The 12086-nt window shown below is 41.0% G+C and overlaps 1 protein-coding gene across 3 annotated transcripts in view; it reads left to right on the top strand.

Moving 5' to 3' along the window:
• Nucleotides 1-12086, top strand: part of UBR2 (ubiquitin protein ligase E3 component n-recognin 2) — a 131584-nt gene that overhangs the window by 39869 nt on the left and 79629 nt on the right. For all 3 annotated transcript variants that reach the window (XM_089677820.1, XM_089677818.1, XM_089677819.1), the window contains exons 3-9: nucleotides 700-778; nucleotides 2124-2234; nucleotides 6061-6191; nucleotides 8380-8518; nucleotides 8639-8701; nucleotides 9854-9974; nucleotides 10377-10484. In XM_089677820.1, the coding sequence (XP_089533946.1) occupies nucleotides 700-778; nucleotides 2124-2234; nucleotides 6061-6191; nucleotides 8380-8518; nucleotides 8639-8701; nucleotides 9854-9974; nucleotides 10377-10484 (752 nt within the window). The remainder of the gene's footprint in view (nucleotides 1-699; nucleotides 779-2123; nucleotides 2235-6060; nucleotides 6192-8379; nucleotides 8519-8638; nucleotides 8702-9853; nucleotides 9975-10376; nucleotides 10485-12086) is intronic.

The raw sequence follows: 12086 nt of genomic DNA, 5'->3' as shown, positions 1-12086 counted from the left end.
CCCTGCATTCACTATATCTGGTCTCCCACAGTACACACAACATGGACATACAATTATTGTTGTAACTATAACCTGCTAAATACCTATCATCAGCATTATATAGCAGCCTTGCAACTTCTATCAGTGTCCAGCTGAGCACTGGTGAAAGCTTGTAGGAGTTTGTATTCTGCTCTGACTGTCCTATGAGGCTGCATAACCCCTGATCCTCTGTTTGGACAGCGCTGATTGGCCCTGTGCTGATCACATTCACCCTCCCAAAGAAAAAAAAACTCTCTAGCAATACACCTCAAACTGAGCATGTGCATAGTGACTCCTAGAGAGCAGATGATTTGGGGACAGTAGAAGAAGTGGAGGATCAGAGAAGACAGGATCAAACACCTTTTTACACAGTGCGAAGGAATAACCCCTTAGGTTCCACCGTGAGTAAAGCAAGCATGCTTTGCTGCATATACAGACTGATTTTACTGTTGTGGGTTTAGTAACACTTTAAGCTGGCGTTGACTTTCCAGACTCCATGGCTAAAGCAGGGTATGAAACAACTGACAATCTCTCAGTTCAATCGGACCATGCATTACATTTACAGGAATTGTGTTGTAACTTTGTCATTGTGTGGTGTTCTCTGTTTCACCAAACCATTACCACGAGGGTGCTCCGTACAATATGATGTATTTATGTTTCCTATCTGTTTTTTGTTTTCAGAGACTGCGCAGTTGACCCAACATGTGTCCTGTGCATGGAGTGTTTTCTGGGCAGTATTCACAAGGAGCACCGATACAGAGTAAGCCATTACGTTTTAATTCTTTAAAGCTGATGTTTAATCTGTTTAAAGTTTACCTTCAATGGTTACTGGCTCTTCATTTCCCCCTTATCAACATCTTCAAGACATTTTTAAATAAAACCTTTCCATTTTCATTACACACCTTGTTTTAGATTCATTGATGTCTTCATTGAGTCTTTGTGCTTGTTTCTGCAATGCAGGCAGATCATGGCTGGTAGGTGAGGCCTGCAAGGTGCTCTACATAGCTTCCTGAAATCATAGCACAATGCCTCAGTACTTCTGTCTCCCTGAGCCCTGATGCAAACAGTAGCCTGGTTCTTGGAAGGAGTTGCCTTGATGGGTGAATGTTAGGCTGGCGGAGTTAGTGTTCCTAGGCAGAATGCATTTGCATGCAGACCTCTCTAGGTAACAGCCACATGTGATGCATAGCATCATAACTGAAAGAAATTAAATCCAATAAATGAGGAAGGTGGGACGGGGATAGTCAGGATAGAGTGAGAAGAACTAGATGATGCTGGATGTCCTCCAGCCAGTAAATGATGTGACTTATCTGACTTTCACAGCTCCTTATGCTCATTGTAAGACACTCACAGCCAGTTACCAAACTCTCACTTTGCCCCTCACGCATTCCCTGGAGTATTGAGCTGGAGAGGGGGCATGAGCAGCTTGGCTTTGGCTCTCAGCCATGCTGAGAGGCGGAGCCATCTGTCAATCAGGCAGTTGGGTGGATTCAGACAATATGGTCAGGATCTTTCCAGAGCCTGAAGCTGCTCTGTGACGTCAGCTGATAGCAGGCTTTAGCTTTAGAAACTGATTCTGGGCTACACGAGTCCACTTCCGTGACCCAAAAGAGAAGAAGCTTTGGCCATACTTCTCTTTTAAGTGGGAGTAAAGCTTAATTATTCTTGTTGATGTTTCCTCCCCACTTCCACCTACTTATCCTGCCTAACCTGTATAGAAAAGATGTGTGTACTTACATATTTATAATCTGGTCCGGTCACGTGTTCCTGCAGCTCTGGCTCAGGGAGTGCTGGACAGCATCCGCTCATTGACATGGGAGCTGGAGTTGCCGATTACATGACTAGACCAGAGCAGATTAAAAATAGATAAGTGCACAAATCTTTTTTTTTATATACGGGTTAGATAGGAGGAGGGGGGAGGGAACATTCTTAAAAAAGAATATGGTTAAATTTTTCTTTCAACTTAAGGTAAAGTGGGTTTTGTGTTACTGTAAAGGGGAATGCAAACCTTGATGCAAGGAGGTCACTGCAAGTCAGTTTCACATATCAATGAATTCTAAATGATCTGTTGCTGATACAGGCCCTTTACTGTATATCTGTTTCAGATGACCACATCTGGAGGTGGAGGCTTCTGTGACTGTGGAGATGCTGAAGCTTGGAAGGAAGGTCCATACTGCCAGAAGCATGGAATGCACATCTCTGAAAAGGAATCTGAGGTATGAGATGGCACATAAACCAGCGGCTTATTTTCCTCTAGTGCTAAAAGAAGAAGAACGTAGCATATTAGATAGTGTGTCTTCATGATGTTGAATACAAGGCTTCTTTCTATAGATTTTCAGAAAGCTGGCTTACAACCATGATGTGATAGCCCGTATTGTAGCTAAATATTGCATAGCAGACTCTAAGGGCCCTTTCACACGAATGGACCGACTGGGTCCGTCTGTCCATTTTTCAGCCATTGATCTCTGAGGGGGGCGGATATAAATGGACATGTGTTTGTTTACACCCACCCTGCATCCAATCCACTCTGCTACAAACTTCGGATCCGACTATCGGATTGGATGACAGTCGGATGTAAACAGACAAGCGGTCCGATTACATCAGACTGTCCCATAGGGAACAAAAGGAAAAGACTGTTTGCTTTAACTAATTATAAAGTGTTAGCTGGAGTTTGGGTTTAATTTGTGAGTGTGTGTAAATCTGCTAGTACATCTAAAGCTGGGTACACACCAACAGTTTTTTTTAACCAGCGGGTAGAACAAAAGAAACTGACAGATCACTGCATCAACACAAGCAATGCTGATGCAGGGATCTCTCCTGCTGAGACATTGTATTCTGACAGGGGGACTCCCCCCTCCAATGTACACTGATCAGCGCTTTCAGCCATTAACTACAAGCTCTGATCTAAAGCTTTATTTCCAACATGCCTGTTCAACAGAAGTTGGTTGTTAGATAGCAGTACACATGGACCAAAACTCAGCTGGTTTCTGCAGCTGTGTGTACCGGGATTAACGTTCCCCTCCCCTCAGACTGACAGTTCTGCTGTGCCTCCTGTACTCATTCATCCAGAATGTAGACACTCAAATACAGGAGTGTTTTACTGGCCAGATCACAAGGTGTAAACAGAATGGAAAAAAGCCTAAAAAAGAAAACAAATTCAACCACCACATCTGATGATTGGTAAACTGCAATATATTGTCAACAAAAGATTTGTAAGTGTTACCAAAGGGGCAACACCCACATAAAGCAGCCTCACAAAGGAAACCAACCGCAGCTTAATACGAATCAAAAAAGTATATAAACTTTATTGTTGCAAAGGGGATCCCGGTTGGACAGTTTATGAGGATTCGCAGGAACTGCACAGGCAGTGGTGATTACAAACGTGGCAGAGGAGCTTTACGACCGTTTTAGGGAAAGGGTATCCACATTGGATGCTCAGAGAGGCAAGAAAAAAAGTAGCCAAAAGAGAGAGGAAAGAACTTCTCTCTGGTAAGAATTTTCAAGTGGATGAAAAAGATGCTGATGGTCCAGTGAGATTGTTTGGCTCTAAGTGGAATGAAATATATAGAATTTTGGAGAGACACTGGCATATCCTTACCTGATCTCCAGAAATGGAAAGGATAGCTGGTAAAAGACCTTATATGGTCCAAAGAGGGCTATATGCTAGTTCACTCGGAATTTGTCAAAACACCTAGCAGGAGTTGGTTCACTGATCTCCCAGAAATGAAGGGCATGTTTCCGTGTGGTCACTGCAAGATCTGCAGATTAGTAGATCGAACAGGAATTTTCACTGACTCTGACCATTGCAAGCAATTTGAGATTAGGCAGTTTACAGAGAGGGTGCTGTACATTATTGAATGCTCCTGATTATGTGGGCAAAATGAAAAGACAGCTCCGGGTCAGGATCGGTGAGCATTTTAGTAGTATAAAACTTAAAGCAGATACCCCACTAGCCCAACATTTCATTGCGTTTTATGAGGGTAAAACGGACTGAAGGTAAAAGGTTTCTATGCGCTTTAATTGACAAGTTGCAGAGGGGATTTCAACACTATTCTGTTGAAAGAAGAAAAAGTGGATATTTAAATTGGCTAAATACCATAAGGAGTCTGAAGATCTTTTTGGAAACCTAAGCCTCTACCTGTAGGAAGCCGCTTTTCCCGATCTGTGTTGAATGAATGGAAAAATGAGGTAATTATAAATATTATCACTTTGATAGTTATGCAACACTGTTCCCTTTTTAAATGTAAATACCAATTAGATATTTTGTAGTGATCGCTGCCTTTGGATCTGGGTGCCCCTGCTGGCTAATTTGGACTTTGATGTGCATCAACTGGTTTAAATGCCGCAGGTGTATGGCTCGTTTTTCCTTCCACTGACACCAATGATGGGACACAATTCCTCCCACTGATATAAACAATTAGGTACTATTCCTGCAACTAATACCAATGATGAGGCACTATTCCTGCAACTAATACCAATGATGAGGCACTATTCCTGCAACTAATACCAATGATGGGGCACTATTCCTCCCACTGATATAAACAATTAGGTACTATTCCTGCAACTAATACCAATGATGAGGCACTATTCCTGCAACTAATACCAATGATGAGGCACTATTCCTGCAACTAATACCAATGATGAGGCACTATTTGGCCATTTGGGTGATTTCTGTTATTATGATTTAAAAAGGAGCCAAACAACCATGTGATCATAAATGGCTCCATATGATCATCATCCTTCAACAAAAGAGCATTTTTTGGCATGATCAGTCATATTTTCAATATCAATGCCAAAATTTCACAATTTCTGCCAGGGTATGTAAACATTTGAGCACAACTGTATCTCTTCCAAAAAATTTAAATTGAAACATAGTGTCCATATTTCATCCGTGACCATACACTCCTTCAAAGTATTGTGGACAAATCGACTAGTCCTTGATCCACCTCACATATGGTTGTCATAACAAGCATATGTGCACCTTCACCAGTTATGCTCTCACCTGGTAATATATCACCAAACCGTTAAGTGAGGTCATAAATAACTTGTTTCCCTTAGGTGGACTGTGGCTGGATAGGATTGGTCATGGATGAAATATGGACACTATGTTTTACTTTTAATTTTTTTGGGAAGAGACTTGTACGTTTTGGAGATTATATATATTTTATATATGTTTATTAGTGGAGCGCGACACTAATGTTTATTGTATTTTCATATTACATTTTTGGTTTTGGGTTTAAAGTGTTAGTAAAGTCACCTTGAATAAAGAAGAAAATGGGCCCATCTGCAGGTTTCAGTCACATTGTACTATTATGCACTGCAGACTTGCCTGCAAGCAGAGCCCTCCTGCGCTGTCATGGCTGTTTCTGGTCCTTGGCGTTTCCATCTTTACCCGGTCTTTTTTCCATGGCTTTGTATTTTCAGCCACTTGAATGGCTGTGCCGAAATGACATCACTCCTGCGCATGGAGTCACATCGCCACGGCACACAGAGCGGGCCATAAATGGTTTGAGCTGCGCATGTGCAGTTCAGATAACGTTACCCGCTGACAGGCAGGAGTGACATTTATGACAGAAGAGACCTCTAGTGTTATAAAAAAAAACCTGCCTGTCAGCGGGTTTTGTACTTCTTAACTTTACTACTACTTTAATACTGCTTTAACTTTTCCATGTATAATTATCTGTTCCAGTATGTTGGTTCTTCTCCTATAAAAAAAATGAGAAGTCCAATCTAGTTCCCTGGGATTCTAATAAAAAGTTGGGTTTGATTTGTTAAAGGATTCATTTGTTTGTTTTCCTTGCTGCCCTTTAATATTCTTAGAATTCTTCACCAGCACTAAAGTTTAAAGGCATCAATAATTTAACTTGTTTTTTCATTGTCCTGCTTTTACATTCATAGCGAGCAACATAATATACCAAAGTCTGGATAAATCTGATCTTTACTTGTAGACACATTAGCACATTTGAAGATCTTTTTTGTCTTTCATCCTTACTCTTCCCCTATACACTTGCTCTGACTTTTTATTTTTTGATGTTTACTCAGGATCCACTTGTTCAGTTATCAGAAGATATGGTGGCAAGAGCTTACAATATTTTTGCAATAATGTTTCAATATACAGTGGATATACTCACATGGGAGAAAGAAAACGAGCTGCCTCCTGGACTAGAGTGTGTGTAAGTACAAATGTCATGTCTGCTGATTTTGCTGTATCTGTGTGATGTGCTCTTCTTTAAGAAAAGGCTTACCTAATAAGCAGAGTTACTTTACATATTTTTGGAATAATATACACACAGACAGTTTCAACGAAAAAATGGAAACACTACATAATTTGCAGGTGTGACAGTGACGACCTGGTTCGTGCTGAAAGCGGAAGTTTTATTTATTTCAGGTACTTATATAGCGCCATCCATTTACGCAGCGCTTTACACATGTATATATATTGTACATTCACATCAGTCCCTAACCCTCAAGGGGTGTACAATCTAAGGTCCCTAACTCACATTCATACATACACATACTAGGGACAATTTAGACAGGAGCCAATTAACCTACCAGCATGTCTTTGGATTGTGGGAGGAAACCGGAGTACCCGGAGGAAACCCACGCAGGCACAGGGAGAACATGCAAACTCGAGGTAGGTGGTGCCGTGGCTGGAAGTGATGCAACATTCTTTTGCTTCCGCTGTGTGATGAGACACCTAGCCAACAGGTGGGCAAACTGTTGGTGCCCGCTTAGCTGGTGCCTCTGACTGAAGTTGCCAATTTATTTGCGATGTTGCAAGGTACAGTATGAAAATTTATGACGGTATATATACAATTTCCGGGAAACCGTCTGATAAGCATAAGCACGGTCGACATGGTCAACTGACCGAAAAAGACAAAAGGACATTGCACAGTATTGTGACCCAGAATAAGAAAACAACTGCTGCAAAAGTGACTGCGGAGCTCAATCTCAGTCTTCCAAAGCCCATGTCCACAAAAACTGTGAGGAGGGAACTCCATAAGCAAAACATTCATGGGCACCACTAGTGACCGATATTAATGATCAAAATGTGAGAGAGTGATGCAACACCCATAAATCGTGGACTATCTATCAATGGAAGACTATTATGGTCTTTTTATTCGAGCTTCACACAGTTTCCAACCAGCAGACATGTTTGTGTGGCAAGCACAGTTCCAAGTTTACGACCAGGACTGATTTGTGCCAATGGCAAAGCATGGTGGCGGCACAGTCATGGTTTGGGCAGCCATATTTGGTATTCTGCAGGCCCCATTATGGACAGGAAACATCACAAATTACAAAGTCCAAGTTCTTTTCTCTTACCTTTTTTGTGTCCTGGGATGCTGAAGCTCTCTACTGTCTCCACTGGGGGGTAAGAAAGGACCTAAAACATACAAAGAGAGAGAGCGCAGGACCACCCTAGTGTAATACCGATTTTATTGCAATAAAGGTTAAAAACTTTTTCGATTGCACTCACATTTTCACATGGGTATCAAGCATGTCTGCATGTTATGTGATCCACTGCATGGTCCCTGTAGGATCTGAAGCCTCTGGGTGATCCACTGCCGACCGCAAGCAAGCGAGGGCTCAAATTGTTTTTTTTTTTTTTTTACACATACTGTCACCAATGCAGTACAGCATCATCATAAAACTGGTATGATGGTAATCAGGGAAGCTGACTGATGACAGCATGGGAAAAAAATATGTATTTTGTTTTTCAGTTTATAAAAAAGTTTTACTTTTTTTTTAATTTTTTTTTTTACGATTTTTAAAAAATAAAACCAGAGTAATATAATGTTACAATAGCAATGCACTAAGGAAAGTGATCAGTAATTTTTTTTTTTTTTTTTACACATTATTGGCTATAGCAGTGAATTTCACTGCTATAGGCAAGCATTTAACTGAATGAAATTGATTCATTCAGTATTTTTGTTGTTATCTGTGATTGGGCACAGATAATCACATAACACAGATGGGGTGTGATTGGCCCAGTCTGTACCATGTAATCCCTGTGACCAATCACAGCTAGCAACACAACTGTATACAATGGATGGCATGAAAGTAAGCCATCCATTGTTTACAATTGCCCTGTGACCTGATGTGATTGGTTACAGCGGTCACATGGTACCGGCAGTGGGCCGGTACACAGACCACTGGCACATGCATGGAGTGATCTGGGAGGACATTACGTGATGCCCACCTGGATTGATAAGAGTCCTGCTCGGCTGTCAATTTGCTATTGGCCAGGCAGGAACTGGTTAATGATTGTTTTCTAAAAACAGGTTTGCTTTAATAAATGATGTGGCAGACAAGCTTCTGTTTGGATATAGTGAGTTGTAGCATTTTGTATTTTTCTTCCAGAGAGAAGGATGACACCTATTACTGCATGCTGTTTAATGATGAAGTTCATACCTACGAGCAAGTCATCTACACTCTGCAGAAGGCGGTAAACTGCAGCCAGAAAGAAGCCATTAGTTTTGCAACCACAGTTGACAGAGATGTGAGTTTTTCACATTTGTGTATGTCGGCAGAACCTCTCTTTGTGGCTTTTACTTTGTGCCAAGATTGTCACTAGTGTACTAATGAAGATTTTGGAAAATCTATTTCTTGTGTCTCACAGGGACGTAGATCTGTGCTGTATGGGAGTTTTCAGAGTTGTGACCAAGCCAAGTCAGTCATAGTGGTGAGTTTCACATATAAGGAATACTTAGTGTATCCAAAAAAAATAAAAAAAATGAAACGCTGTAATACAATACTATCTTACCTTCAACTAGTTCTTTTGTTAATATCTTGTTGCTAACTCAACCTGGTGACCCTGACAGTGATGGGCTTTAATTTCACTTCTTGACCTGGAGCAACATTGTTACCCAGGGATTCACACTTCTGTTGTGGACTATAAACTAGCGCATCAACACACTGGGCACAAGCACATACAGCTTGATAGCTTTCAGCAAGTAGTGCCCACAACCAGAACGTGCAAGGCATCCTGGGACATGCAGCTAGGATAACCTTTTAAAAAGCAGCATTGATGGGGAAACGATACGGATGTGCATTGAGTTACATAGGTTGAAAAGAGACACAAGTCCATCCAGTTCAACCAACAGAAAACCTCTATATACACAATCCTATACACACAGTTGATCCAGAGGAAGGCAAAAAAAAAACAACAAAAAAAGCATGCTCTCATTTGCTCCAGTGGGGAAAAATAAAATCCTTCCTGTTCCCCTAGGAGGCAATCAGATATTCCCTGATTCAACTACCCCTGTCGTTATTACCTGTAACTGTTATTTTCCAGTTATATGTTGTGCCTTTTAGGGATGCATCCAACTCTTTAAAACAATCTACTTGGCCATATCTAGTTCTTTAGGGAAAAAAACAGATGATCCACCTCATAGTGGCACAAAGTACTAATACATTAATAGATAAATTTTTGGGAACATTTAGTTATAGTTTAAATACATAGGAAACCGGAAGTGAAAACATCTCCACATACCACATCCTCCCTCACCTTTGTGTGTGTGTGTGTGTGTGTGTTCATTTTTCTTACCTGGAAACCTATTGATCAGCAAAGCTCTTTCCACCTGGAGAGTTGCTTGACTTTCTTCAGAATAATGCAATCCTGCTTGCTAGGCTGTAGGTATAGAGGTTGTGGTGCTCAGTATAAAACCAAGCAGGCTCAGCCATAGTAGCATTGCTTCTGTTTAGTATTTTTTTTTCCCCATCATAATTTGTTGTGACCTTTAATCGAAGGGGGAAAAAAATAAAATGACAGTCCATGTGAAAAATAACATAGTTGCGCTTTATTTACTGACTTGGTATATCTTTTTACTTTCAGAGGAACACCAGCCGACAGACTAAGCCTCTTAAAGTACAGGTCATGCACTCCGGTATTGTGGCACACCAGACATTTGGACTCCGAATCCTCAGCTGGCTTGGACAGATCATTGGCTACTCAGGTATATTTTAGTGCATTTTAAAGGTCCAGTTTCAGAGCTTATCTGGTTACTGCCCTCCACATGACAATGTTTGGACCTACTGATTGGCTACTCAGGCCTAAGCACTGTCATATAGGAGAGGTTACATGTTCTTTCTCACCTGTTAGCCCTACTCTTTGGCTCTGGAGGTGGTAAAGGAGTGCGGATCGGTGAGTATACTTTGCTGGTGGATGTGGACTACCAGGCCCATGTGGATGTGGATCTCTTGATATAGAGCCTCACGTTAGAGAAATGTTGAATCAGTACAAGGTGTAGATGGTATATCAAATGAAAAGAGAATGTGCTTTTGATTTTTTTTTTTAAAGCCAATGATCTGTTTCAGTTAATTCTTACATGTGTTGGATTTATTCTGCCTCTCTCCAGATGGACTAAGGAGAATCTTGTGTCAGGTTGGTTTACAAGAAGGTCCAGATGGTGAAAACTCATCTCTCGTAGACAAATTAATGCTGTGTGACTCCATATTATGGAAAGGTAATATTCCACAGATGCTTTCGTGTTTGTATCTTCATTTGTAGTTGAACAGTAAATATGCAGGGTCACAGGTAAGCTCAAAATTGTATCACAAAATTTGTATTACTCTACAGTAAAGCTACACTCCAGGTGAACAGCTAAATACATATGAGAGCTGTTTTACCTGACAAAGGACCTGCATTCCTGTCCATTCAGTCCTGTTATTTATACTACCCTGATAGGCCCTGCAGTCAGCCTGATGACCTGACACGTCTCTGCTGCAGTTAAACAACAAAGCTAGATCACTTTCCTTGCCCAGCCTGTGATCGGACAGTGAAGGAGTGGCAACAGAATGATGGTGACATCTTTTAGCTGTTGTCTCCTGTCTTCATGTTTCTTATTGGCACATAACTGCAATACACATTAATATTTCTTTAAAGTTCAAATTTATAGAAAACCTCACAGAGACTGCAAAGTATGTTCTAAAAAATGCCCCCCACACACCTTTCCTGCTGTTAATCTGTTGCCAGACTCCACCCCACACCTTGAAATTCAAGTAAGGTGGGGGAGTGACAGAAAGTACACTCTATGGCCAAAAGCATATGGATGCCCTTTTTTACTGCACCTACAGTATATCCGCCACATCTGCTGGTGAATACGCATAGGCTTCAGCCTATAGTCCCTGCATCTTGGCCACGCCCTTTTGACACGTCACCATGGTTTGGCTTTGTCGCAGTGGTAGGCATGGCCCAGGAGTGAAAGGTATAAATGCATCATTAGCTGTTATGTTATTGTATACAGCGTTTAGATTGGAAGCTATTTTCTGTAGATGTTGTCACCCTTTTTAAATTGTGGCATTTGGATGCATAAAGGTAGCTCCATAAAGACATGGTTTGGTGTGGAGAAGCAGAGCCTTGTCCTCAACTCTGTTGTACACCTTTGGGATAAAAGCTTTCCCGTAGCATTGGCCACAGTTCTGAATAGAATTGATGCAGTGATGCTCATGGAGAGAATTCATTACACCTTACTGGATGAGATGCACTTATTTGACAGAAAAGTCTGGAGAACTTATAGGCATTTACTAACTGACTAATGTCCACTCATATTTTGGTTGATTGGGTCATTATCTTGGAAGCTATATAGCGTTACATACCCCTCTACTTATACTCCTCATGTACTTCATTTCTCTTCTCTTTTTTTTTTTTTTTACATGGTTGTACCATTTGAAATATGCATTACAGATGTGCCTTGTTCTTGTATGCTTTACTTGATACTGTACTGTCATTTTGTAGTTTATATCTAGCCAAAAAAAACAAAATAAAAACGTTTATAAACAAAAAAAAAAAAAAAAAGCTTCCCGTAAGAGAAACCTGTTATAGCACAAGGAGTTGGCAACTCCATATTGTTGCCAACAGCAAAATCCTTGCTGCTGATCCCCCCTTAACAGCTTCCAGGGGTTCTTCTCCCTGTAGCCACTGTCACATTTTAAAAACAATGCAGCTTTGCAGTGCTGCACCCACACAGTGGTGTTATTCATTTGCAGGACTCTGTGAATGAATAAACTACAAGCCCGTCTGCCACCGTGGTAGATGGACTTGTAGTTTCAATGAACTGCGAGTGTGC

The sequence above is a fragment of the Staurois parvus genome, unplaced genomic scaffold (genome assembly GCF_062004578.1).
Source record: "Staurois parvus isolate SC_StPar_1 unplaced genomic scaffold, SC_StPar_1.0 ptg000192l, whole genome shotgun sequence".
Classification (NCBI taxonomy): Eukaryota; Metazoa; Chordata; class Amphibia; order Anura; family Ranidae; genus Staurois; species Staurois parvus.
The sequence above is the reverse complement of the archived record's forward strand: the minus strand, read 5'-3'. Positions and strand labels throughout refer to the sequence as shown.